Below are 27,928 nucleotides of genomic sequence, written 5' to 3' on the forward strand. Positions count from 1 at the left end.
ATTATTAAAATATTTTCCTACTTTGTATTTACGTGCTTGGTAAATATTTTACTAGACACTTTGATGCTGAATCAACAGAGAAAGAAGAGAATAGTAGCTACGCGAAAGACGTTATTACAAATTCCTCTGATCCATAATAATTACGACCAAAACTACCCTAACATCGCGTGGCGTCTAATTCGCCTTTGAAGATAGCGATCTTCGGCTCGCAGGTGCATTGACACGGTTGTTGGATAGAAACGAGTATTAACAAAATGCGACAGGCTTCGACGGACACGTTCTCATTGCGTGGAACTCAGATACTCGTTATGACTTTGTCGTTATCGTGGATCGACGATGGGGTTATAATTGAAGGGTAATTTTCGCGAAAGCGCGCACCTCAAAAGCTGGTAATTTATTATCCCCCGAACGAGGAGCCGTCGTTTTTTCCAGGCTGAATTTGGTAAACGATCCTTTGCGCAGAGCTGTACGCTTGTCACTGCGAATCTCGCGTTTCCAACGTTTTTTTCCTCGTTCCTTTTCCCTCGTCGAAGGATCTCGCGGTTTTTGACGAACGCCCGTCGATTTTTTAAACCGCTTCTCAAACGAGTGAAATTCGTTGTCCGGAATTCGACTCGGGTAATTGTCGAAATTATCAGAAGTAGGGTATACGCGGTGATAAATTTATTTGAAAGTCGAAAATTGTATTTTCAATTCTTTCCGATTTTTGTAAATGATGATCCGATGACCGTGTAATTTGTTTTGTACGTGAAACCGACGATTATATAGACGATTTAAATATACACGAAATGTTTTGTGAAAATAATAAATAGAAGATAATAACGTTCGTGGAGTGTCTTAATTTTATTAGAAAAAGAGCTAGCGTAGGTATCATGAAAAAATTGCGCCTTATATTCTCCTCTGAATTGTTTCTTTCTATCGTAATTTTGGTAACAATTAAGCTCGTTTGCAATTTAGGAATCGTTACTAAATGTCATAGATAAAAATGTCGTATCATCCAAACGCGGATTAATTCGTTCGTTTATAGGAATAATTAAAAGAAGCTAATATTTTAGTGTGTTATCGTCAATGTAAATAATATTCGTCAAGGTAATTATTGCGTTGGATCTCCAGATTCTCGACAGTAATAATGGTATCCTTAACCAATTGCAATTTTAATTACCCGAACATTAAGGGGCTCCCATAATAACTGTTACCCGTTAACCATTCGAGTGAGAAATTTCTTGATCGTAAGCGGAGCCTGCGCGTGCCATTAAAAATGAATAACGGCGAACACATTTGTCTCTGAAACTGTGAATACGACTGATGGATGATCGGTTCGAACTAACAAAAACTGCAGATGAATCGGGAAACTATGCCTGTTAAATATATCGCGATGCTGCACAATCGAAATAACCTTTGTTATAAATCAATGCGCGTTCACACGTTTCGATCATCTAATTTTGAATCGTCTTGTGCAATTAACAAAACTCTCCACTCCAACTGCAAATAAACGTAAAACGCATTTACCTCGCGATCGAAAGATGCAACTTTTTCTATCGGATACTCTCGCCTCTAGAGAAAAAGAGCGTAAAATCGAGAAGATCCATCGTTGCTTCCGGCGCACGCTGGGGCGTATGGAAATGGCTAGGCGGGGGTGGAGGCGACAGGGGTGCGCGGGGATCGATGGGCGAGCCAACGTGCACCGGAGACCGCCTTCTCGTTCTTTCGCCGATTTTCTCCTTTTTCTCCACTCGTCCAATCCCTTCTCCCTCCCGTTCCACATCTCCATCCCCTTTGGCAACCCTCTTGCTCCCACGCTACACCTGTCGTGCGCGTCTCGGAGAAGCGGTAGTAAAATTCTATCCGAGTACGCGTTCTCGGCGCCGGGCTCGCGGCCTCTAAGCCGCAGCAAATCCATTTATCTCGGGCCTTCGTGGCGAGTCTTTTGTTTTTACGAGCACTAGGCTGGCTTTACTAACTTCTATATGTACCTACATCGAATTTCGCGCCCTTTCGTAGGGAAAGATCGTCGACGTGACTGGCATTGGATTGCTTAGGAATGGGATTTTGTCAATTTGTAAATTGGTATAGGTAGATGATAGAAATTCGGATATTGTATATAAATATTGTCGATACAAAAGTCTTAGACCGTCTATTTTACTGATTCTACAATGAGAATGAAATACCGACGCCATTCAACGATCAGATAGTGAAATAGACGTAACGTTCGTGATCAAAAGGGAAAAGATGTAGGTAACTTTACTGTCTGGTGTTCGACACGTTGGAATTTGAATCGTTGAGATTAGAGCCAACAATAATATTTATTAAACGATCGTAATTTAAGAGGAAGCAGAGAATCTGCGGCATCTTCTCATCTTGCCAGCTAAACTAAACGTAGCAGATCGAGGTTCCCTCCCTCTCGAAACAACCCCGTTTCTAATCACGTCTCATCTTCGCGAGTCCTTTCTTTCTCGAAGGATTCGATTTCGCGTGTACCCGTTATTAAGCGGCCAGGTCGTACGTTAAGGGTCTCAGGGAATCGAAGGTGCTAATCTAATCTGTCTGGCCGATTAAAGGCCGGCGGTGAGTTCCGTGAGGGCCAACGCACGAAACCATCTCGTCCACCTCTGGTCCACTTGCACGTAATTAACCATCTCCCTCTTCCCATCGCCGTTACGAACGTTACCACGTCGTACCCTCGCCGGGACATTTCTAATTACCACGAAGCAACGATGTCAGCGAATCTTTTTCGTTTGTTTGGAGCTGACAATGGGAGAATCGGCGTAAGAAAAGGTCGGTCGCCAGGGTCGAGTAACCTTCCACCTTTTCGGTTCTTCTTCCTTGCACGTACTTCACTTGTTTCATTCGGTCTCGTTGTTCGTGTTGGTGTTCGCGTTGGTTCGCGGCACGAGGATTGGTAGGCGTGCGCGTGCACGCCCGCGAGATCTCTGATAAACGAGCCGGCGTCCCTCGTTTCAAGAGGATTTCTTTCGCAGAAAACGAGGTCGAGTGTTCGAGGTCGTAGGCGGGGTCGGTGGTTTTTCGTTTTTCAGCGCGGCCTTTGCGTGGTTCGCTGCGAGAAGCCACGCGGGAACACGGTTTCGAGTTTAACGACCGGGGAACGCGTGAACGATCGAGACTTTTTTATAGAGCGTGTGATACTTTGTCAACGGATGCGATCGATGTGATCGTTATCAGTGAGAACGGAACGAAAATCTTTTCATTATCTTCCATATCAATTAAATTCCTTTTATCTGTTGGTCAAAATCTGCTTCTTCGAATTGTGAAGGATACGAATTTGTTACAATTGCAAGTAACAACGAGACGCGTGCATCTGGGCTAAATAGTTGACGACGATATACTTAAACATAGATTCGAAATATTCTTATTGAAACTGTAGAAAACTCATCGTTATAAAATATAATGATTAATATCAAAAGAAAAAATAACTCTAATCCTTTATTAAAGTTATCGTCAGTGGGATTTGAAACTTTCAATTACAAATATTAAACTTATCGTTGGAAAGAATGTCCGTCGAAATCTATGTATGTAGCGTGCCATGAAACTCGTGCACCTAAGTACGTTCGAATCGCTGCAACGTATCAACCTCAACGGATCCCCTATTTATTGACTCACGTCCATTAAACCGTTTAAAACAGTGTGGCAGGGTAACGTAGAACGCAGACACGAATGATTTCGATTGGTATTTATTTTCGTAAGATGAGTGTTCTTTATAATCGATCTATAATATCATACATCATAGCATTCCGTTTATACATAATTACAATTGTAAATTCTGGTTCGCCCTTACGATGAGTAATTAGTTAGTGGGTTCGTCGTATGTCGCGAGCTGCCATCATTTCTTTTTATTCTTTTCCTTTTTCTCGATTCTCTTTCACATCGCCATTCTCAGCCGAGAAACATGAAAAATCGTTTGGGCGCAAGCGCGTACAAAAAGAACCTGTTTCCGGCCCTCCTCCCTGTTTCTTTCACTTGTCGTCGATTCGCACGCAGATTCTGGCTGTGACGCGTGACGCTTTACTCACACGCGCGTGCACAGACTACGAAAATAAGGTATACAATGTATGTACAACGGAAAGAAAAAAGAAAGAAACGACGGTCGATCGTCGTTCGAACGTCGTACAAAATTTCTTCCACGTTTTCTTTTTTTGTATTTTTCTCGTGTTTCCCCGAATTCGTTCGATTATTTCCAATACGATCGATCGACGATCGACTACGATCGAACGACAGGCGATCGTTCGATGACGTAGGAAGGAAATCTCCGCGGCAGTGCCCGCTACTGGCCGCTGGTACAGCGTGTGTTCTCGTGTAGGATCCCTAGGAAACAATAAATAAAATCTATCTATTCTCATTTATCTAGCGCGAGACGACGTAAGCTTTGATTCAGTGATCGATCTGTTTGCCCGCCGTTTTGCTCGCCGCGACGATCACTTCGGACCTCTACACTCGATCATTCCTTTTTATCATTCTTTACTCGTTGTTTTGCGTATCGGTGCGTTCACTGCCGATTAGGAGTGTTTGAAAGCGTTTAGCATCGAAGGATAGTATTTAAGAGGTAATCTGGGCTGTGTTTAGAACTGTGTCGGTATCTAGGATCGAAGATGATTTAGGGTACTTGATGCGCTGATTTTTTGGAATTATACACGTGAATCGTAATACGCGGACGAAGACAGTAAAAAAACATTGTGATTCGTATTTAAAGATTCGAAGAACGATGAAAGGATTAAGAGTTCTGGGCACTTTAATATTTATAGTGTAGCCGACAGTGAACGCGTAGCGCGTCGTCTTGGATCGGTTCGATATCCCGGCCCGGATCGGTTCTCCTTTACAAAACTATCGTCATCATCTCCGTTCCCTCGCGTCGCATCGGTCGCGTCGAAGTAGCTTAATTGATTAATTACGCGATACATCGAAAAAAGGTACTATGTTTATATATACAGCAGTAGTAATTGATTACTGATTAAATAAGTGGCATATTTATACTAAACGTTACGTTTATCACAACGATGATAAAATCAGCCGGAAGACCGAAACGAGGGCGCGTTCGATCTTTCCATTCGTCGCTCCATTTTTCATCTAACCTCCACACTCCCTCCATTCGTCTCCTTCTTCTACCGCCCCTTCGATCATCAGGGAAAGAAACGAGCAGAGGAACTAGCTCGATTCGCTGAACATCTCTCCTCAGTCGACCAGCTTTCTCTTTTTCGTTTGATGCTCCGTGACACGCGAATTGCAACAGGAACCTTCACGAGACCGGACGTACCTCCCACGCTAGGCACTCGACTTACGAATTTCGATCGTTCGGAGACTTTCGTGTATTCCGATTTTTCGTTCGTCGACCTCGATGAAAGATTCTGTCCGATCAAGCGCGGCTACATAGGCGAGGTGGACGATTTTTCCGATTCCAGCGGCGTGGCCGAGGGTTTCCGAATTGACTAGATTGGAGCACCTTGCGTTTGCACGAAAACTAACTCGAAAACCGGGAGTGGAACGCGTCAGTTACCATCCCAGGTTGCACCAGAGGATGTCGTCACTGTCGCTGGCAAGATTCGTGAATGAAACGGTCGATTCGAATCACCTGGGTCCTGCTTCTTAAGTACTTTCGCTGAACGTGTCCGACGACCATCGAACCGCGACGAGATCGGCTTTGTGCTCGAGACCGACTATGACAGAATTATCGAAGCCGCGTGGGTGGCAAGATTCCGGTTCTTTAGAAGGTATCGGATCCACGATATTGCACGTTTTCGTCGAACGACTGGATATACTCGGTCAAAGTCGCGAGCCAAGTCTTCCGCTGACCTGTTCCGATCGAGATCATCGACGATCGCAGTTTTGGCATCACAGTAAGGGATAATAGTCGCGTCCGCGGAAGGAGATCGGTCACGAGCCGCTGGTCGACAGAACCGATAAGTCGCGATGAGCCTGTGGGTCCTTCGAGTGGGCGTCCCTGACCGCTCTAGAGCCAAACACCCGGTCGCAGCCAGGGATCGTGCATCTGGCTTCTTCCTTTCGGTCCTCGGAACCCGGCGAGGACATTGGCGAACCTGACCCAGGAGGATGTCTGTTTCCCTGGTCCTGCGACATCCTGGTCAAGTGGTTGAGATGCTGGTGAGTAAGCCCGTTCAGACCAGCCAGGTGAGAGGCGAATGAGGACAGGCCGGAGAAGGTAGCTCCCAAGTGAGGTGGCAGTAAAAGAGGATGCGGGGGCGGTATTCTGGCTGCCAGATCAACGGCAGACGGTAGTCCAGGTGTAAGAGGATAAGCTCCGAGAGCACCGATGCCCGCGTCCGTGTATAATCTCGCGAGGAACTCGTTGTGCAACAACGGATTCATTTGGGTATCGTCTACTCTGGGCGATAAGCTTGGTGGCAAGCTGGACGAGAGAGGCGGACTCGACGACGTGGACAGGAGTTTTCGATGGAGGTTCAAGTTAGCCGAGTGCCTGTCGCGAGACCTCTTGGAGGGGAAGGCTGCGTTGCAACCGTCCACGCTGCAGCGATGCATCAGCTTTAGATGGACGTTCTGATAGTGCGTCTTGACCCCAAAATGGTTTTGGAACACCTTGCCACAGGCCGTACATCGACGCGGATTCTCCCGGTCCAAGGGAACCTCCTGGGTGCTGACAAAGCCACCGTTCTCGTAACGGGCATAGGTGATAAGGCTATTGTCCGTATCCATGGCCGCTGTGGAGGGTGAGGCGCTGGATGAACGAGAGCCACGTGAGGAATTGTCCATGGTGGTCTCCTGGTGCGTCGTGAGGCTGACGGGGCTGGTAGAGCCGCGGCCAGACCTCGAAGCCACCTGCTGCATCCCGGTGTACTGCATCGCGCGACCCTGCGACAAGGACTCGAGTTGACGCAAAGTGTTGGTCGAGGAGTCGTGGGAGAGGTCGTCGGCTGTCGTCGGACGGCTGTCGACCGAGCTCGGGGCACGGGAGGGATCATCGGGACGCTCACCTTCTTGATTACGCAGCGCCGCGTTCACCTCCTCATCATCATCATCCTCCTCGACCTCCTCCATCGGCTCATCCTCCTCATCATCACCTTCCTCCTGGTTCTCTTCTTCCTTCCCCTTTTCCTCTGGCTCCTTCTCCTTTTTCAACGACACTCTCGTCGTTGTTTCGTCTTCCTTAGTCGCCTCCTCGCTCTCGCTCTTCCGTCGATCGGCCAACTCGGAGGAATTCGGATCTTTCTGACCGATCGAAGCCACGGAAATTGAGCCGGCTTCTGTAGCACGAGTTTCCACCGGCTCGTGGCACGTCTTTGGCTCTGGACTGATTTGCCTCTTCGGCGATTTCACGCTGCTCGCTCTCGAGCTCAGATCCCGCGGCTCGTCCTGAGATAGATCCTCCGCGTTCTCCTGCGACGACACCGTATCGCGTTTACCACCGCCACCGTTCATCCGCGTTCCATCTCTTGCGTTGCACGTTTCGGGCGAACGAGAGCTCGACTCGTGGTCATTGAAGCTCAGATTCTTTGGAGAACTCGGAGAGATTTTCCGCTCCTCTGCTTCCAATCTGGACATGGACATATCCTCCGGTTGGCTCTGGAAGTCGTTTATCGTCGACATTCCCGCACTCTCCGACAGACAGCGTCTTTGTACTCGCTCCTCGTCGTTGGACGAATCTCCGTCTGTGGACGAAGAGTGAACCTCGGTTAGAACGGCGCATCGAGTAGGATGCTGAGACTTCCTCTTTCGCACGCCTCTGCTGTGCAAGGACGTCGAGTTCATCGAGTTCTGGCTCACGGAGTAGCTCTGTTGATCGATCGTGCCCATCGAGTCGTTATCCTCGTTGCTGTCCGCGTTGCTCGCGAGATCCTCCTCCGTCGGATCGCCGAAGTACAATTTCGGTCTCTTTGCCAAACTGAAGTCGGCTGGCTGCTCATCGTCGTCCTCTCCAGGACGTAGAGGCAGCCTAGAGGGCAGGTTGCTCGCGTCGTCTTCCGCCACAACTACGATACCTCCGTCGTCGTCGTCTTCCTCTTCTTCCCCTTCTACTGCCGCGGTAGAGGCCTGAGTGGAGGGTGACACCGTGTCGACCACGCTGTTGCTAGAGAAAGATCCTCTAGCCGCAGCGGTGGTGTTGGGCGTCTCTGCAGCGGTCGTCATCGCCACGCCCGCGGTAGTCAGCGCGGTGGTCGTCGAAATACCCGCGTTCGCGCTCATCCTCTGCTGTAAAGCCTCGTCGTAGCCCGGTCTACCCTGACTCTGAGACTGTAAGTCCAGGTGTTTGAAGTCGAGGCCGCACAGCGAAGCTGGCGATCGAAGGTCGGGAGGTGGAGTCAGCAACGGAAAGGAACCGAAGGGTAGATGGTTGAGACCGGTAGCTGGAACAGGTAGACCCACTTGGGGTGGTAAAACGAGCGCGTGCGCCATGGATGAGCGGCCATCGTGCGGCGAGATCTTCCGCCGCAGATGAGGCGAATGCAGTTTTGGATTTGGATTGGCGCTGTGTCTGTTGCGCGATCGCCTCGAGCTGAACATCATGCTGCATCCCTTCACGGTGCACTGGTGCATCTCGCGTAGATGTACCGCGCTGAAGTGGATCTTGAGCGCGCCTTTGTCGCAGAAGGTCTTCAGACAGACGTTACACTGCACTCTTTTCTTCCCGGTGGTAGGATTGATGAATGGAGTACCGAGATTCGGAGGGATATTGGCGGACGCGCCCCATTGGCTGCCCGGCCGTTTGCCTGGCGAGTGAGGCTTTCTTCCGGGGATTCCGGGTGGCCTGCCTAAAGGAGCAGCTTGGAGAGGTAGTGGAGGAGGGTGTCGCTGCTCGGTAACGTGTTTAGACATGGAATCGCGCCTGCTGAGGTTTAACGCGCTGTCCGAATTCTCATCGTCCTCTTCGTCTTCCTCCGAACCGAACTCGCTGCTCTTCTCGCCTCCGCTGTGCACGTCCGCGGGCGCCGTCATGCCTGTCACCGAGCCTGACGACTTGCCCATTGGCGGCGGTGGAAAATGAGTAGGGAAACTAGGTGGAAGAGCACCGGAAGACACCGCCACCGAGAGAGGATGTCCAAAATTAAGCGCGGAAGAGGAGACCGGCGCTACGGGCGGCATGTGAGGCCTCTGGAGCTGGTTGCTGCTCGAATGGTGGGGCGGACTGTGCGGGCTCTGCGGATTTCTCATGGATTTTCTATTTTGCAACAGCTGCTCGGCCGACGGTGGTGGTGGAAGAGGTGGGAACGCTGGCAGTCCTAAGGTTCCTAGCTTCCGAAAGTCGAATGGCTGCATGCTCTGCAGTCGGTTGAGCGGTGATACCGTCAGATGGGAATCTAGGCTTCTCGGGGGTGAATTCGCGCTACTCGTCACCCCCGCTGCGGAGTTTCCACCGGACGAAGATGAGTAGTGTTTTTGGGCCGTGGGCGACATCGACGGATGCGAAACGGAGGGTGGCGGCGGCGGTGGTGGCAGAGGAGGTGGCAACCTCGAGCCTGGAGGCGGGAGACCGCAGTGGAGTAGGTGTAGAGGTGGTGGTAAATGTGCTAGTGGCATCGTCGGCGGCGAAGGTCGTCTGCTTGGTGACATAGCATCCGTCCCCGGCGTCCCGGCGGCCAGCAGCAACTGCTGCACGAATGGACGCGTCTCGGCGAATCTGAGGAACTGCTGCAGTACCAGCGGCTCCTCTTCAGGAGAGCAGATGCTCCATCGGTCCAGCACCGGGCCGTTCTGCGAATCCTGTCAAACAGCAAATTCGTCTTTCGTTATTTTTAGGTTGCTCTAATCTAAATTAAGATACGAAGCAACGTGGAATACAAATTAAATAACTTAATCCAAAGCTAGCTGGAACTAACGTATCGCGTTTTCATGTTTTATGTTTCATGGATATCTCTTCGTTTATCATTTACATTTCAACATCTTTATAAATCTATGAATCGCCACCGATTAAAAGGATTAATCGTAGTACTTTGATGGCAAAATACATAGAAGTGCGGTTTCTCGAACCTGCAATTAAGATCGAGTTCAACGTAAGGATGTCAGAAGAAAATTACATCTTCTAGGAACGCGTGACAATTATCCCGGAATAGTCCTCAAACCGTAAACGCCGTATAACGTATTAGAGATTAGCTACGTGCCGCACGCAAAGTGGCGGAAGTCGTTTCGCTTCCTCTTGTAATTCCGCGTTTTACGGTCAATATCGTGTTTACAGACAAATAGTACCAAGTGCACGTCCGCGAAAGTTCTTGCGAATTCTTTCCTAACACACCGTAGAAGAATTATGGTATTTATAAATGTGGGATATTATATTTTAAGATATAAATATTTTAGCCATTTGCTCTCTTAGTGTATCACACGTGCTTCGCAATATTTAACAATTCTCAGTTTTTTACGCTTACCGATCGTTCGTAGATAAGTTTCAAACTCCGGAAATTCCGAAACGCGATTATAAATTCAAACTAAACTGTCAACTGTGACGTCAAGCGTCAAGAAAAAGCGTGAAATCCGCAAAAACACTTGTGTGTCACGGTCGTCTGTCAATGAAGCGTTGCAGGAATTAGAATTGCAATCGTATTAATAGACTTGGTCCGTATTGCTAGCGATTTCCATACCTATAATCGAACGTTAACCAATCAGTTGCCGAGCCGTTTCGATACTAACTCGCTACTTCATGTTTATCCTCGACTTATGATCAATTTCTCCTGATTACATTATTGTGTTACGCTGCTTTACCATGACTTAACAAAAAAAAAAAAAAAAAAATTAAATAAAAGGAGGCAAATCCTTCTCTTCGCGTCCCTAATTACGAGATAAAAAGCAGCTTTATGATAATTCCTTGTCTAGACAAAAACGCTTCCTTTATTCGTGTAGCGTGGAAGGCCGCTTACGTAATGACCATGTGCACAGGACGATTAATAAGAACGGATCGACGAATAACCGAACTAATTTATTCTCTTTAACGCAATTAGTTCTAGGTGAGTTGTCGCGGTGAAACGTCCACGTTGCGTACGATTCATCGATCGTGATTAACAAGAGTCTGAAATTATCGACAAGGCAATCCTGTTCGTTAACGATAACAAACGTTGTTAACGCGGCGAGAGAGTGAGACCGACATCGAAGATTAAACTGTTATTGAAAATTGAAATTTTCAATTAAAAAGTGGTTCTCCGTTTAATTGCAAATTTCGTACTAGAAAATTTTCTTTCCTGATTTGTTGACATACCGGAAAGGAGAAATAACTGTACTATCGTAGTATTACTAGTACGAATCGCAAATTTGGAAAGTAGCATTGCAGGTAGAACGTAATTATCGGATAGACTTTGGTTATCTGAATTTCTCGTACATTTCAAAAAAGGAAGAAGTGGTGGATGGAGAGCGTAGGAAGAAGACAAAATTCTGCTAATTGATTCGTTAGTGTGGCCAATGTGGCCATCTAATGAGTTCTACACATTCTTTTTACGCGTGAAAAACACAGTCGGAGGAAGAACCCTGTTCGAAGAGCGTTTTACAGCCAACAACTATGTACTTAGTAAGAGAAAGAAAAATGATAGAAATGAAATACAAGATTACGAGCTTTCTAATAGTAAATTCAAAAGAGAATAGTTTCGTACGGTAATGTTCTTCAGGCATCTCCCATTCCAATAGGCGTCCGAATCTTCAATCAACAACGATATATTATTTTCCTCGTTAGCGTCTCGACAACCGTAAAGACATCTTTAATTCAACAAGAAGAAATCGTTTCTTCTCGATTTAGAAAACAAATCCACGTACGCACACATCCCAAAGAAGAAAGTAGCAATTTCCGTTGTTTAGTATTTTACCACTTCCTCGTTGCCGTTCATTGTCATCCAGCGACGTGCTTTCAGAATCGACTCGCAAAATCTGCAGCTAAGGTCGCCGGTTTCTCTTTCGTGTTCTTGATTTCGATACACCTGTTCTTCCATGGAATTCCCTCAAAAGTCACGATCACTTCCCAACGATCGATTAACCGATCGTTCTTGCACCAACATTAGATCGAACGAGAAACACCAGTTCATGCTTCGTCACCAGACTTTTCAATTATTGAGATAATTACTAGCCGAAGCTGTTTTTCAATATATTGAAAATTCTATAAAAATGGAAAATTCTAATATCCATGATCTGATCGGGAGGAATTTACATTTCCGTGAAGAAAGCTAGGAAAAAGGTAGGAGAGAGTTTCTTTCAATTTGATGGCTTTTTCGCATAATTTTTTTGTTATTGTGATCCAGTTTGGAGGGTCTCGCGTAGCTGGAACGTCACGTATCGACACCGGAAGGTAGTCACGGCTCCTTCTAAAATCAGGGTGGCCAATGCGAATATATAGAGCGTCCCTGTCGGCGTCGAACTTGTATATTTACGCATACCGACGGGCTCGACGTAACGCAGGACGGCACCGCGGCGCGACGCTTTTCGCGTCCCGCTGTATATTTCTTCAAGCACGCACACGCGGCCGCGAAACGACGCAGCGCCGCGTCGCAAACCCTCGTTTCAGCGACGCCACTCGAAATTCGAGGCGAACGCCGCGTTATTTTTCGCACCGAGCTCGCTGACGCGAGGCGACGCGAATCGCGCAAGGCTTTCCCGAATACAACGCGACTTTGTAATACGAGACAACCGCCATTTTCTCTTTGTCACGTTCGAGAATCGTTGGGATCGCGACTTGTACGTAGGACGAACGCGTTCGATGTTTCGACGCGTTACGTTCCACATAATCGTACCGATTACTATGTCATTTTCTAAAGTTCTCTCGATATCCATTTAAACAAATCTAAATCTCTTTGTCTGTTTTAACGTGGAGTTTGCTAACAGAGAACCTCGAATGACGATCATTCATCGTGGGCATGTAACGGCGCACCAACAAATTACGAATGGAGAATTACGGGACACGTCCAGGACACGAGAAGAAGGACACTGACCTCGCAGAAAACTGAATTTTAAGACGAAAGAATTTTAACACGATGCCGTCAAGTGTTTCTTTAAAAGATCGTTAATCAATTGTGGGAACAAGAAAACGAGCACCAAAAAGTCTCTAATTCCGTGGCACTCTGGTGCAAAACGTTCCGCGTCGCTTCGTTACCAGCCCGTAGAACAAAGATTAACTTTTCATTAAGCGACCCGTAGAAAAAACGTCCTGTAGCTTGCGCCGCGACGCGACGCTGAGTAATAAATTTCCAGTTTCAGATTCCACCGAGTCGGGTAAAAAAGAAGCGGTGGAGGAAAAAATGGGCGAAAAAAGACGTTTTTCGAGCGCAAAAACCAGACGCATTAAAACGAAACGGAACGACGAAAAATTTCCCAAAAATCGGCAAATATTAGTCGGTGTGCGAAAACGTCGACGTTCATCGACGTTGCGCGATTTTTACACCGACTACCGCTAAATATACTCCATTCGACGGAAGCTGCGTTCGACGTTACGTTAAGAACGCGTCGACCGTTCAACGCCTCTATTATTCCCGGTCGACGTTCTAATTGCGACACGACCAATCGGTGCCAACCTCTGGTAATGAATTGACGAGAGAAGGAGCAGGTTACAGTTACGGGATCTAGGAGACTGGCTGTGAAAATTATGGTAATTACGGGTGACACGTAGGCGCGATGCTCGTGAACGTGGCAATCTGTTGGTTCTTATATTTGTTATAGGTTATTGTTAATTCAAGATATCGTTACGTTGAAGTGCGATTTTCCTATTTTCGCAGTATTTTTACTCGTCGCTGAGATCTCGCCGCTCATTTTACGAATATTAAAATACCATTTTCTTTATACGTGTAGGAATCAGTGTCGTGTAGGTGATAGTATAAAAAGAATTTAACGACCTTAAAATATGAAAAATTCTACATGATATTTCCAAAATCATCAACTACGAATCTCTATTGCTGCAATTTAACGCGTAACGTTATTCGCGTAACGACTATCTCACCATCGCTGTTACCCTGTCAACCACCCTAAAAATTCCACTTCATCGAAAAACCACAATTCTGCGGCGTGTAACCACCCTATAACCAAGAGGATTCCTATCAGCTCGCGTGCGGAATTAAATCCGAGTCCCACGGTACCGGCCGCGTTCTTAGACACAACCGTTTAGGCGTTCCTTTCACGTAACGACGAGCGTTTAGTCGTTTCGCGGAACTGCTTTTCACCCGGCGGACCTCCGCTGGTCACGCACACGTGCGAACCATCACGACTTCGCCCAGCACGAGCGATTTGCCACGAAAGAAACGAAGACTATCGGACTAAACGAGGAAAATCCGTGTGGGAAAGTCGCGAACCGGCTAAAAGACGCGAGTTTTGGAAGGTGATTATCCGGAAACAGGCGAGAGTACAAGGCGGAGAATGAGTCGTTGTTTTTCTGAACACGACTGTTTGAAGGTGAAAGTGGAGACTTCCAGGGAACAAGAGGTTTTTATCGTCTTGCGAACCGTCGTGGCTCGTTGATGATAATTCTTAAAACGTCGAACGTAGAAGATTTTCATTGTGATTTGATTAATCTCGAATGGGATGAGCCGAATTTTGGCTCGATGTTTAATTCGTTCATTGACGATTCTTTGGAGGGTGATGGTTTCTCGTTTGCCTGGTTTCAGGTGTGATATATCGCGTAATAAGTTTGCTATACCTATCTAATACGTTATGCGCGCGCAAATTACATCGTGCGACGAGTTATGCTAAAGTTAGTAGGACGAACGACTGGCGAAACCCTTGAACCTCGCGACAAACCACCCAGCCAACACTTGACTAACCGCACGTTCCACCGTTTCCACATCGAACGAGCCACGAAACGGTTAAAATACGAGTTACTCGAATCGCAACAAATCTACCGCTTGAGAGTGGACGAGAGGAGAAAAAAGATGGAAATACGAAAGAAAGGAGAGCCATGGCCAGACAGAAGAAACGAAACGGACTGGAGTGGATTCAGGGGACAGCAAATTGAACAGCTCGGAGGCAGAGGTTGGTAATGATCGAAGAGGCAGCGGACACGGGGCCGGAGGGGCGGCGGTAACAGTCGAATTAGCGAAATCACGCGTACGTGAGAGCAATCGCTAAACCGTTGATACCATATAATCGGTAATATCTTTCCGCACGCTAGAATGTCTCTTTTTGCGCGAGGCCAGCCTCCTCCGGGCGATCAGCCGTTTCTTGCCTCTTCTGTCGAGCGGTTCGCCGCTTTTTGGGACATCTAATGTCCTTTAAATTGGCCGATGAACTCGAACGTCGCGCTGCTTATCCCTACGTCCGGGGGATTTTATTAATTTCCACGACCGCTGATGGGATAATGATAATGATAATAGACCAGCAGGACGTTGAACCTTGCGTTGGTCGCTCGTTTGGACAGAGGCATTGTTGAACTAGGTTTCAGAAAGGTGACGCACGGTCCGACGTTGGTATCAATTTGGAACAGTGGGTTATTTTCAGATGGAATGTTGTGGTTTTTTGCTCGCGCAGAGTACTCAGGTGACACGGTTTCGATACAACGGGAATCGAAAGGCGAGGATAATTGTCAGGTGGCACGGAGTTTCAGCGAAGCTTAATAGACGGTTCTTTTCCACGTGAACCGTACAATTCTATTTATAGGGACAAAGTGTTAGCTAGTGCGAATAAACGAGCTTCTGTTAATCGAATTTACTCGTCAGAATGTGAACTTCTATCGTTAGAACTGCCACATCTATTTATCGTATATTGAAATTTCTAATTGCGTAAAGCGAGTAACGACAGATCTTGGTCGAACGAGTGTATTTCGATTAATTAAACTGATCGTAAATACGCACGCCATAATTAACAGCGATAGAGCGTTCCTTTTACATCGTGTTACGTACAGTGGAACAAAGACGTTGCTAAAGTACTGACTAATTACATATTCTACTCTTGATTAGGATTCTTTGCACCGTGTAAAAACACCGAAAGCAACCATCGTAACAGCGATATTAGATTCTACGGCAAAGTAGCAAAAAAGTTAAATTATAAGCGAATTTTTTGTCTTATCAAATTTACCAGTTCCGTTGATTTCAGAAGTCACGTTAATGCCAATGGCGTTTAAAGATGGATGAAAAATGTAGGTATATATGTATATAGAGAGGAGACGAAATTACCATCAAGCTGGCAGCGTCACTGTCAGCGAGCGCGTTCATGCGTCATTTACTGTATCTTAAATCGCCCCGGGTGCGGTTATTTCTTGCGTATTTTACATTGTGGCCATCGCGAATCTAAGCTTCTCTTCCTGGACATATTCTTGTCACCGCGATAGCAAAGAAACGCAATTTCGAAATATCACCAGGAAGAACTTATATAAATTGACTGTTTCTTCTATCGTTTTACGTGTAAGCTTTTATCTTTTTTTCATAAATCACAAGAGGCATAATAAAAGATGCGCTATTTATAAGAAGTTGTTGCATGATATTACGGAACACCGCGGTATTAAAATAAAATAAATTTATTTAATAAATTAGGCTGTTCGTTTGTCGATTGATAGGTTTACTGTTCGTTGAAAATCGCCAATATATTTAAATAATCGTAGTTTAGAAATCTAAATGAAATCAGGTAGATTCATCTATTTAATAGTACAACAGGTACACCAACAATACACAATTATAGTACCATTCGAATACAAAGCATTTAACCTGCGGCAGAATACGATGCTAAATACACCGAAGTGGCCAAAGATTTCCCACGAAAAAGGAAAAGAAAAAGAAGCGGTACCCCGGTTGCGCATCGACCATAAATTCATCTAATTATTTGCATATAACAATTCTTTCCTTCGAAACGTGCGGCGGCTTCTGTTTTCACGGAACATTTCCAATTAAATTTTCATAATGTTCTATTTCGCGATCATGCTGCCGATAAAAGGTTCGCCTGTGTCGACGCGACGCATGAATCTTTCCTTTCCTTTCCTTTCCTTTCCTTTTCTTTTCCCTGTTTTCCTTCGAATCAGCTTGTGCAAACGCATCCCCACCCTGCAGTTTCCCCTCGTGTCGTCGATCATGCTCGGCGATCCGCAAGATTTACGCGACGTAAACAAAGGAAAGGAAACGCCTGACTAGGAAGGCACGTAATTTAAACAAAAAAATAAATCATACGGCTCGCGGTGAGAATCGGAACGATGTGAATCGCGTTTAACCCGCTTGCAGCGGGCACGACCGCGTGCTACGGGGTCTCTTCTGGCCGTCTTCTCACGGAAAAATCACCCAAGCTAATGAAATCGGTCGCACAATCGCCATTATTCACGGAAACGGAGCGCGAGGCGCGTGACTCGTTGCGCTTCGCGAAAATCCTCCGCTCGAATTGCCTCTAGGAAAACGCTCACAACGGTTCATCGCTGGCTCGGCTTTTTGCGCGGCTTTCGATTATTTTGATTAGTTTGCATGGGTAAATTGATCGATCGAAAGAACAAGAAGCACGAGCAAAAAATCCGCAACGATTGATTTCGCTCGGAGCAGCGATGGTCTGCTGTTTACGACGGAGGAATCTGACATGCATCTATCGTATTTGACGGAATGTTTCTACTTTATAATTTTGAATTTTTACTCGTTGTTACGCAACATGTTCTAGGTTTTTCTCGTTGAACAGCGCGTTTACTTGTCGTGGAAGTAATCGATATCTACCGCTGAAAAGTTTTCGCTTATTCTGCTTAGAAGAAACTCGACGATTTTCTTGCGAATCGTTCAACAGATTAAATCGATTGTCTCCTAAGTGCTGTATAATTATACATTTAAAGTTCTCAGCTTTGAATCAGGTAATTCGTACCGTTATACTTAAGATTACGTAATATTTTAATCGACCTTGAGAACGTAGTAGAGAGCGTAAAACGTGCTTTAGACACGAAACACGTTTGGCGTGACATTTGCACGTGTCTGATACGCTTTGATCCAAAAGTTTGTTTTGGTCCGAAAACACAGAGACAACAGCGCCGGTAGTTTAATTAACAAATGTTTCCTGATAGAGGAAAAGAATTTCCATGGAATTTCCAGCGTCGAGTGGTTTATTTTATTTATTTATTTTTTTTTTATTGGAACATAAACAAGTTCGTTAAGAGCGTTAATTATCGAAATAATGGTGCAATCTGATTTCATAGAAACTCTGAAAATAAACTAGTAATGTGACATAACGATCTGCTGATGGCGATTTTAATAGCATCGTAACGAATGGACCGAGCACAATTAGCTCGTTCGCAGCACCATTCCCTGTTCGAAAAACAAGAAAAAGAAAGCGCACATTCATCTCGTATAAATCTACAATTTAATACGATTCCTCGCGCGTTCCCGCGCATAATCTTCAATCTGGCCACCAATGAATCACACGAAATAACAACCAAAAAGAAGTGAAACAGGAAAAAAAAAACATCACGTCGCTCCGTACCGAAAATCTACCGTGAAAGAGAAGACCCAAAAGAAAAGTCACACGTAGAAAACTAACCGTGCGACACGAAATAATAATTAACGCACGGTATTCCGTCAACGAGGCTCGACTTTCCCGGCTTGAACGCGGCGAGATCGAGACTGGAGGTGGAAGATTGATACACGGCCTGCATAATTAAGCAAGAACGCAGCATCGTCGGACGTTCTTAATTCGTTGGGCGTTTACCGTCGTCCTTCCATCGGCACCCAATTAGTCCTTTAATTAAGTCCCTGGCAATTACCAGTCGTGGTTACACTCTGGTCGCGTTAGTGAAATTGTTCGATCGTTATCGACGCGACTGCGGGGCTTTCCATCGCGGTTCTCTCGCACGAAACGATCTTTTTTCTTTCTTTCTTTCTTTCTTTTTTTTTTTACAATATTTCAACGACCGTTCGGCGCGATTTTTATTACCCAGCGATTATTTTCATTCGCCCCGTCCAATCAACTTTTACGAGCATAGCCAGTTACTTTCCTCATTATTTGCGACCTCTTGGCTCTTAGGAAAATCTGCGTGGCACACGGACTTCTCCGTTTCCACTTATTTTTCATCGGTATTATGTCTGTTCGGTATCCGTTTCGGATTCCGCGAAGCTCAAAAATAAATTCTTTTTTCTCCAAAAGGATCCCTTGCGTCATTGATAGAGTTATCGCGTGTATCTCTTTTCACTATCTGTTCTCATCTCCTTCTACTCTTCTTCTGTTTCTTATCCCCTTTTAATGGTGTCAGGACTGGTCAACAGCGGGTTGCTTGGTAAGCCGAGTTTAAATATCGCGTAGCTTCTATGCACACGTAGGAGGTTTCTTTGTTTTTACGGGACTAGCGTTTCTGGATCGTTGTTAATTGGCAACGAAGCTTTTGATATCTATGTGGAAACTCGATGATGGGCTGTGAACGCATAAAATAAAGAACGGATATTATAAATTCAGCTATGTTTCCTTTGTGTTAGTTAACGAGTCTCATCCTGTTGCCTTAACTTCTAACCTTTAATACAGTTATTAAGCAAGATTTCCAACACTAATAAAACAAAATTATAATAATAGAATAAAACAGATATTCAACGTCGGGCTATATTTTTAAAACTATATTTCCGATTCAACGTCGTATCGATCCTAAGATGTTTCTTACGACGTGCCAAATAATAAAATATACTTCTATCGTAATCCATAACTGACGTATGATCTCTATCTTCTTCTTCCTTTTTTTTTTTTTTTTTTTAACCAACGTAGCGCGGGCACGCGCCCCGGCGGAACTAACGCGACTCCTCAAGTCCCGGCCAAACCGCCGCCAAACGACTCGCTCGCTCGCTGTTGGCGTTCCCGGTCGCTGTCGCCATCTATCGGCGCGATTGCGAACGAGTCGAGCCGCCGGTTCGCGTTTCCCTCCGAAAGGAGAGACAACACCGATCGACGGCAATGCCATCCGTGACTGGACACCGCATATGATTTCACGGCCGGTGCCCGCTGTCTTATTCGTGTGTAGAAATCGTGAAGATCTCGCGTGGATATCCGCCTTTAAATTGGATTGCAGCTACCTGCAGTCTCTCTTTCCCCTTGTCCCTCCCACCAGTCAAAACCGTTCTTCTCTGTCTCCGTTTCGGCCGGTTACTGCGTTTCTCCTTCCGTCCGAGGAGGTTTCTGCCTTTTTCGCTTCTTTGGAATTTTTTTTCTTTTTCGTTGTTTTCTTTCTTCGTATCGGCGGTACTCGTCTTTACACGCGTGTAAGAACGAGCCATGGGATACGTTGATTTGTTACGTAAGCAAGTAAGCGAATTGGTCTCTGTTCGAGGTGTTACACGGGTGATTTCGATGCTCGGCGACGAAGAAATAGGCTCGCGTGCTTTCTTCGGGGATAATCGAGATCGAAAATACGAACTCGAAGCGTTTTTATGCCGTGTTTCGCAGTTTCGATAATTACGCGTGATTTCCATGAGCCGGTCACTTTGGTATTGCAGCTTTTTTTTAGCTGCTAGTTGTTTCGCGAGATTTCCATTATCGTGATTGGCGTGTTCCTTTCGAAATTTAAATACTTTGTCGACGAACCACGTCTTTTGCACGATGATCAGTTTCTTACGCGTGTCACGCAATTATACAATTTTTGACGAACCGTGGTAGCAACTTTATCGTGTGGAGTAATCCTTTTCCGAAAGTTACCGAAGGAAAAATAATACAGTGTAACGAAAGTATTCGTGCAATCGCGATCCACTTTTTCGAGTAGTTATACATGACGTTATGCTCTGGCTAGCATCGATCAAAACTACAATTTCCTCTTCTTCTTCTAATATATAACTATTATAACATATAACTATCAAAGGTTTGTCGCTAGTGCCTACATAGGCTTACGTATCCGTGGAATAATTCCTGGCGTTGATTTTTGTTTGTACGCGCGATAAAAGTACTTTGATACATTATGAACGTTGTGCAAAAATTTAATAAAGATTGATTCGCGATTGACCGAGACACCGATGTTTTCTTACAACATACATTTGTGCTAAAAGCTTCTGTTACTTAAACTGTTACACATTATTGCGTGCAACGTTCGAACGTATTAAAGTCGCGTGAAAAAAAAAACCACGACTACTTAACACGTTCTCTATAGAATGGATTGCATATTCTCAGTTCTTAAACTTGGTAAACATACGAGCATATCTCGCGTAAAATTATTCGTCATTAGAGAATAACGTAGATAATGGAAAGACTCATGAGAGCAGCAAGTGGAATCCATATAGGTCAGAAAGGAAGTTACCAATCGGTGGTCGTTTGAAAAGGGAAAAGGATGATGACACCGCGGACGAAAAGGAAGGAAACGAACGCGGAATCTCGAAGCGGTATCGCGTCCAGTCCGTTTATCCCTTGGTTCAGGGCAATTTTGCGGCGCCCTTTTTGCCTGAACAAGAGCACGAGGACGCGGCGGTTTCAATCAGTTACAGCCGCAGGAGAGCACCGTGATTACGCGGCGCAGACGGCATTAAACACTGGCATTACGCATTAGTACATTAAGAAAAAAGGCCCGTGGAACGTTATCGAGCCGCGGGATCGGCCACCGAATCGGCCAGTTCGCGGTCCTCGATCGTTAATACTCGTTGGTCCTTTTGTTCCGCCGCGACCACGGTCCCGGAATCGAGAACCGGCCATTAACGATCGATATCGCGGCGAATTTCATCCTTCTTCCAGTTCTTTCTTTTTTTCTTTCCTCTTTTCTTCTTTTTCTTCCTTCTTTCCTTTTCCTCGTACCGTCGTGTTTTCTACTTTCCAACGATACTCTTTATGTACTTCGTCCCAACGATGATCGCTGGTAGAAGTATTCATCGTCCAACGATGAACAATGTGACTTTGATCGACCTGATCCGTGCGTTTAACGCCACCATTATCGCGGCAGCAATGGTAATTCTCGATGACCTCGGGCTGCACGACTCGAAAAATCCTATTTTCTCTAATATTTAGTAACAAAAAAAAAAAAGAAGGATTTCAACACACGTGGCTAATTTCCACGCGAAATATAGCGGAGTATGTTGGAACGAAAGACGCTACGACGAATAAATACTACGTTCAACGAGTGGGTGTGAATTTTATGGCAGAGAAAGAGATTAGAAAGAAGAAAGATTTCAATCGAGAAACTGAATTTTTCGTATTTTAACGCCGCCGTCCGATTACTATTTGTTTAAATTATTGCAGAATCACCTGGAAAGAAAAGCATTCAAAGCTGTCTGTATAGGTTGAATAAGAGAAACAGAAAAATGTATAAACCTGTTACGTAACCATAAATTTGCCAGTTTCGTTTTATTTGGCAAGGTCGAAAGGCGTACGAATTACGAACGACGATGTGGAATATCGTGACACCTGAATATGTTCGATGGATATCGACTCGTCTTTGGTAGGAAGAACAAAGTAGAAATTTCGAACAAGTCGAAGGTATTTGCGAAGGTATCCGTTGGTTCGCGGTTACGGCTAAATTAAGATCGTCGAGTGTTTGGGTGTCGGTCGCGCGATCGAGTTCTTGGCTTTCCTGGAGTGGAATCTTCTTTGGTTCTCGGTTGTTTGGATTGTGGCCGCTTGGATCTTTGCTTGGCCAGTTGCTTCGATCGAAGGATGCACGGTTTTCGTGTGCCTGCGGAGTGTTTGTGGAAGTTTTGGATCTTCGTGGATAGAGTTCTCGAGTCTTGGTCGTTTGGACATTGTCTTTTTGTTTTTGAAGGGAAGAATATCCAATTTCAATTGCGAGAATGCGTTTCCAGTCTTGTGTACTGTCCTGACGTTAAAAGAACATATTTCTCAGCTTTTTAGGTTTTTGATGGTCGACGTGAAAAATATTTTAATTATGTAATCAAATGGTGTTCACGAAATTTTGAAATATCGTGTATTACGATAAATTTTCGATTCGTCGATCCTTCATTTCTACTTTGACGCTAATTCATCGATCATTAAGTATCATTAAATTGCACGAACTGGCATTACATTTCCGGGTAAGTATAAATTTTCTTCCATTAAAATAGAATATTTGGACACCGATTATTAAAAGAATAAAAATTTTATAGCAATCGAGGTCGATCTGTGATCTTTGAGTATATTTATTGCCATAGTTTTACGTGAGAAATACCTTGCCCCTATAATTTTTTCATATTCATAACTCTTTAAAATGTCCGTATACCGAGCGCTTAGCGTCACAATATAAAACTTCGTGCTCTTTGTCACCTCCATTCCACACCACTATATAATTATTCGCATATTAAACTTGTCACGTAATATATCAAACCTGCACGGTATAATTATCCAATGCCTTAACGCCAGAGTTTTCGCTCGCTTACACGACACTTTCCATCCAGCACCTTTAATCATCAATTACCTACACGAACGAGCCTTTAATCCCAAATCACCCACAGTACACCTCAAGGAGCCTAAATCTCTTATCCTAATTTTCATCCTACCCTAAATAATATTTCATATTTCACATTCGATCCATTTAGCTCATTAAAGAGTCAACTTTAGAATGAAAGAATTTGAGAACGTAAATAGAATAGTTTTCAAATCTGCAATCTAAGTTCTAAAAAATGAATTCAAATGAAACACAGAGATAATTGAAAACAACGAACGAACGGCTGCGCTCGTTATTTAACAGTTACAGCTCGTTACAAACAGGTATTGTATAACTCGATCGCGAATATGATTAACGTCAAAAACGCGATACCGCTGACAAGCGTTTGTATTTCAGCGATTGCGAGCCACGGACGTTCGTTCCGGCTAGGAGCGTCACGCGTTACGTTTTAATTCGACCGGACCAAGAAATCTGCCTCGTCTATTAACGCGGTTTTTTTTAACGCAAACTTCCTGCTAACCAAGTTGATACGATCGTCGCCTAACGAAGCGTACGATGCATCGCGGTTCTTCGTTAGAATCAGCGAAATAAAATGGAGAATTTTCGGGAAAGAATGGTCGATTCGATGGTGCCGTTCTTTTCGCTATTTTTAACTTTTCAGTCGTTCCGTCTTTAACTTGATATTTGTAGTTTCGCGTAAACGATGCAATTTTAGGCTATTTAATTTTATTTCTGTATTCTATATCGTATGCAGTGAAATATTATTTTTGACAGAGTAACAAGACTATCTTAAATTCCTTAAACAACCACGTTGCACGAACAACGACGCTACTCAGAAAGAATTCTTGTCCTTCTAATAACTCGTGAAACAACTAAGAAACTATTCTCCGGTTATCACCGCGTTTACCAAGATCCATGTCACTAGCCAATTTTTCACAATTCCGGCAGCGATCCACCATCAACGAAACGCACGATTACCATTGCCCGAAGAATTTTGATCTCCTGCTTTTCCTTATCCCTTTCTTTCCTCCTGTCCTCTTCTCCGTGCTCCGTGTGAAACACGAAGGATCGGTAGTACAGACGTAAACGCCAGGTCCGAGTTTTAATTTCCTCGGAGCCGATCGCGCGCCCGGTTTCGCGTTTCCGCTCGAGCGATCGACCCGGGCCGTCGATCCTCTTCTTCTCGTCTCCCCTTTCATCCGACATCGCGTCGTACCGCCTCCCCCACCTTCTTCTTTAACTCTTTCTCTTCTTATTTCACCCTCTGTCGCTCGATCCCTCGATCGAGCCGTGTTCGAGTCTGTGCATCGTCTTCTCCACTCCAGAATGCTCTGTAATTTACGGTTTTGGATCATGCTCCCATCGAGGTGGAGTAATGACAGGTCGATCGGCTCCGGGCTACCATCTTTGCCGGTTTCCGCTCTTCGCCTCGCGTCTACTTATCTTTGCCACTTTCGATCCTACGAATCGACCAAGCTACGTGCGCGCGCGTGTGTATTTTTCTTTATTTCCCTTATTCTTTTCGTCTCTGTTTACGCGAATTTCGAGAATCGTGTACGTAAAAATTTCTGTGCCTGTGATCTCTGTTTGAAATTTGCTATAAAAGTAAACTTCTTTGGAGGTTGAACGTTGCGCGAAAGACTTTAGAGTAGAGTGCGACTGGATATGATCATTTGGGAAATTTTCGGCTCGTTGTACAATTCGGAAGAAGGGCGTCGCTAAAAATGTCAAAGTTGAAGTATTTCGCAGCGCCGTTCCGGACTGGCACGTCGGACGAAGTTCCATTGGCTCGGCACGTAAATCGAATCGAAGGCTCGTAAAGAGCAAAGCGCAGTTAGATTCACAATGCAAGGTTAGTCAATGTAATCGCGATCATCGCGAAGCCGTTCAAGAGCACGTGACAGCGAAAAGAACGATGCCTACGCAAATGCTGAAACGCCGAAGCGAGTCAGGTTCAAAAGGATTGTCTTCGCAGCCGTTGATCGACAGTTAATCCGTGGAAATCTCGCGCGTCTGTTATTATTCAACTATTGTTCAACCACAGAAATATCAAAAATTCCTTCACAATCTAAACCTAACACCAAAAATTTTGATACAGATAAATTGATTCGTCGATCAATTCGATTCAGCGATTAATTCGATTCATTGATTAATTTGATTCATTGACTAACTTGATTCATCCTTGATCAATCTCACCCTTCTCTAACTCTCATCCAATTACAGCCTTTCAAAGTCTTTGTGTTGTACCATCTATTCGACTCCATTCGCATATCCTAAAATTGCAACGAAAATTAATAAAAGTCAGAATTTCCGTGTAAAAGATTCCACAATCCTGCCCAAAAATTTCTCAATAACGTTGATCGACCATTCGGGCAAAAAGACTCGCGGCCCGTCGCCAAACTCACGTCGATCCGTGAAAACTCGCGCGCTGGCGCTTTGTTGGTACGGGGGTTCTCTCAGTGGCAGATCCGTCAGGCTCGTCACTTTCGTTTTCCACTGGAATCGGCCCGTTCCGAGCGCTCGCGGATAAATTCGTCACGGTTGCCTGCGGCCCTTTCACGGCTGACGTGGCCACGGGGGAAAAATCGCCGGTCGATGAATAGTCGCACTAATAAGAAGAAAACGCGCCACGGGGGAAAAAAGCTTATACAATTATGGCTGTCAACGACGGGAGTGCGCGCTCGCGCACGTTGCCTGCTAATAAACCGGCCGATCGCCGATCGAACAGATATTATCGAGCACGGCCGAGCGGCGATCGTCATCTGGTCGATCGACTTATTTCACTTCAAGATCGATACGCACTTTTCGTCTTCCACCGTACGGTTTCTAGATGATCAGGTTGTTTTAGTAGAACGAACAGCCGCGTTATCGTGACGTTAGGTATAGTTTTTTTTTTTAAGGTTTACTAGCATGTATATATATATATATATATATGGTAATATATGGTAATCGAAGATTTATAGCGATGATATTTAGATCCTTGGAAGTTTTCTTGGCGAAGTAACTTTGATTGATTCGATAAATCGTTAATAACGTAAGAGCATTTCAAACTACGAATTCCCGTTTTTGCGCCGGCTCTCCTGTGTGAACAACGGCGAAACATCGAGGCACGTTCGACAAAGAGTCATCGAGTGCGCGTTCGAACGTCCTCGCTTCGGGGTCGAGCGATTCGCGACGCGGTCTCCGGGCACAGAATTCGCTCGTAAATCGATGCGCGACTGGCTGAAGGCGGTTTCACGTTCTCCAAAGCGTTCCGTCGAGGCATCCGCAGTAAACTGCGATGCTTCTGCTCCCAGCGAAACCCTACCGGATTCCACGGCCGTATTGCCAGCCGCCGCCGCCGCCGCCGCCGCCGCTTGTCGTGCGAAATTGCCTTCCGCTCCGCGAAACTCGTGCTCGATACGCCACGCCGCCACGGCCGCGATATGATTTACCGTTTCCACGTCCGCGACCTCTCCCTCCGGCTCGCACCAAGAAGATAGCCCGATACGTACCGAGTCCGTTTCACCGCGGAAATTTATCTACGCGACTAATATCGTTTAATCTATCTATCGACGAAGTCATTTAATGGGAGTTATTTTTGTGAATTTATTCTGGATCAAGATAGATATAGCTATCCAGCTGTATCGAATATCCATTCGAGAGAAGAGTCGTTTCGATCGATGATGACTGCTGTTCAGATAGATGGGAGGAAATGGACTATTTGGGATTCGGTTTGAAACTGACAGATTATTGGCAGAAAGTTTTTAAAGCGTCCACTCTAAGTTTAATATCCTATGTAATTGTTGAATTGATTCGATATAGCTACATATGTATAGCATCAAAGTGATTTCCCTTCTATGGATTAAGAATCTAGAAATTTCTTTGATCCAATTTAAAACTGTCATAGAGTTTTGGAAAGCTGCCTTTGTCAGAGCCTTGTGGAACGTACAGCAATTTCGATAATTTCGTGAAAAGTAATATGTGTACATAACCTTTGCAATTACACAACTACACAACTACGTAATTATTTATAAATAACTAATCGGAAAAAGAACAAATATTTGCAAACATATATTTGTCTTCGGAAAATAATCGATTCACAATTCTCCTTTTCGTCCTTACGTAAAAGAAACGAATGAAGCCAGGTAGTGCGTGCCTACATTGTTACCGATAATTTTTTAACAACCACAGGGTTGAATAGAAGCGTTTGTATAATAATATACGGTCGTTATCAAGCTTTCGTGACGTGATATTTCCTCATCAACCATCTTGGAGTCGAATTATTACCGACGTATATAACTGTTGGTAAAAAAATCTTTCCTTCTATTTCAAATCCCTGCACGGAAATCTCAAGCGTTTGGTTTGAGAATTTGTAATAATGTCGTGAAAAAAGGAAATATATTAAGATATAAAATACGACGAATATTACAATCTTCCACTCAGCGACTTTAAGTTAAAACGCAAAATTACCGGTTGATGTCGATTAATTTCGTCGAACTCGAAACGAAACGCGCTGTTCAAGGCAATAGAAGAATCATTACGAGGAGTTTATCGCTCAGTGATAGATAGCGTTTAACAGGATACTATAATTAGCACGATCATCGTGAGTGATCTGCCACTTTCGATAAAAAGAGCGTAGGAGGAAGAAACTCGCGCGAACGAAGCCACCATTACGATCTAGGCGAAACTTCCGTTTGGAATTCTCATATTTTCGAACCTTCTGTCAATAGCAAATTACTAACAAGTCGCTTTAAACTCTCGGGAATAATGTTAAGTTAAATTCATTGA

At 44.9% G+C, this 27,928-nt stretch overlaps 1 protein-coding gene across 2 annotated transcripts in view; it reads right to left on the reverse strand.

The window, feature by feature from the left end:
- Positions 1 to 3,671: 3,671 nt before the first annotated feature.
- Positions 3,672 to 27,928, reverse strand: part of LOC105665835 (zinc finger protein basonuclin-2) — a 262,495-nt gene continuing 238,238 nt past the window's right edge. Inside the window, exons 5-6 of one of the 2 annotated variants that reach the window (XM_048406309.1) lie at positions 6,960 to 9,684; positions 6,526 to 6,837 (exon numbers count right to left, since the gene is read on the reverse strand). In XM_048406309.1, the coding sequence (XP_048262266.1) occupies positions 6,665 to 6,837; positions 6,960 to 9,684 (2,898 nt within the window). In that variant the 3' untranslated portion in view covers positions 6,526 to 6,664. Of the gene's footprint in view, positions 9,685 to 27,928 lie in introns of both variants that reach the window. The other variant, XM_012309351.3, reaches the window with a different exon arrangement.

This window comes from Bombus terrestris, chromosome 6 (assembly GCF_910591885.1).
Source record: "Bombus terrestris chromosome 6, iyBomTerr1.2, whole genome shotgun sequence".
Classification (NCBI taxonomy): Eukaryota; Metazoa; Arthropoda; class Insecta; order Hymenoptera; family Apidae; genus Bombus; species Bombus terrestris.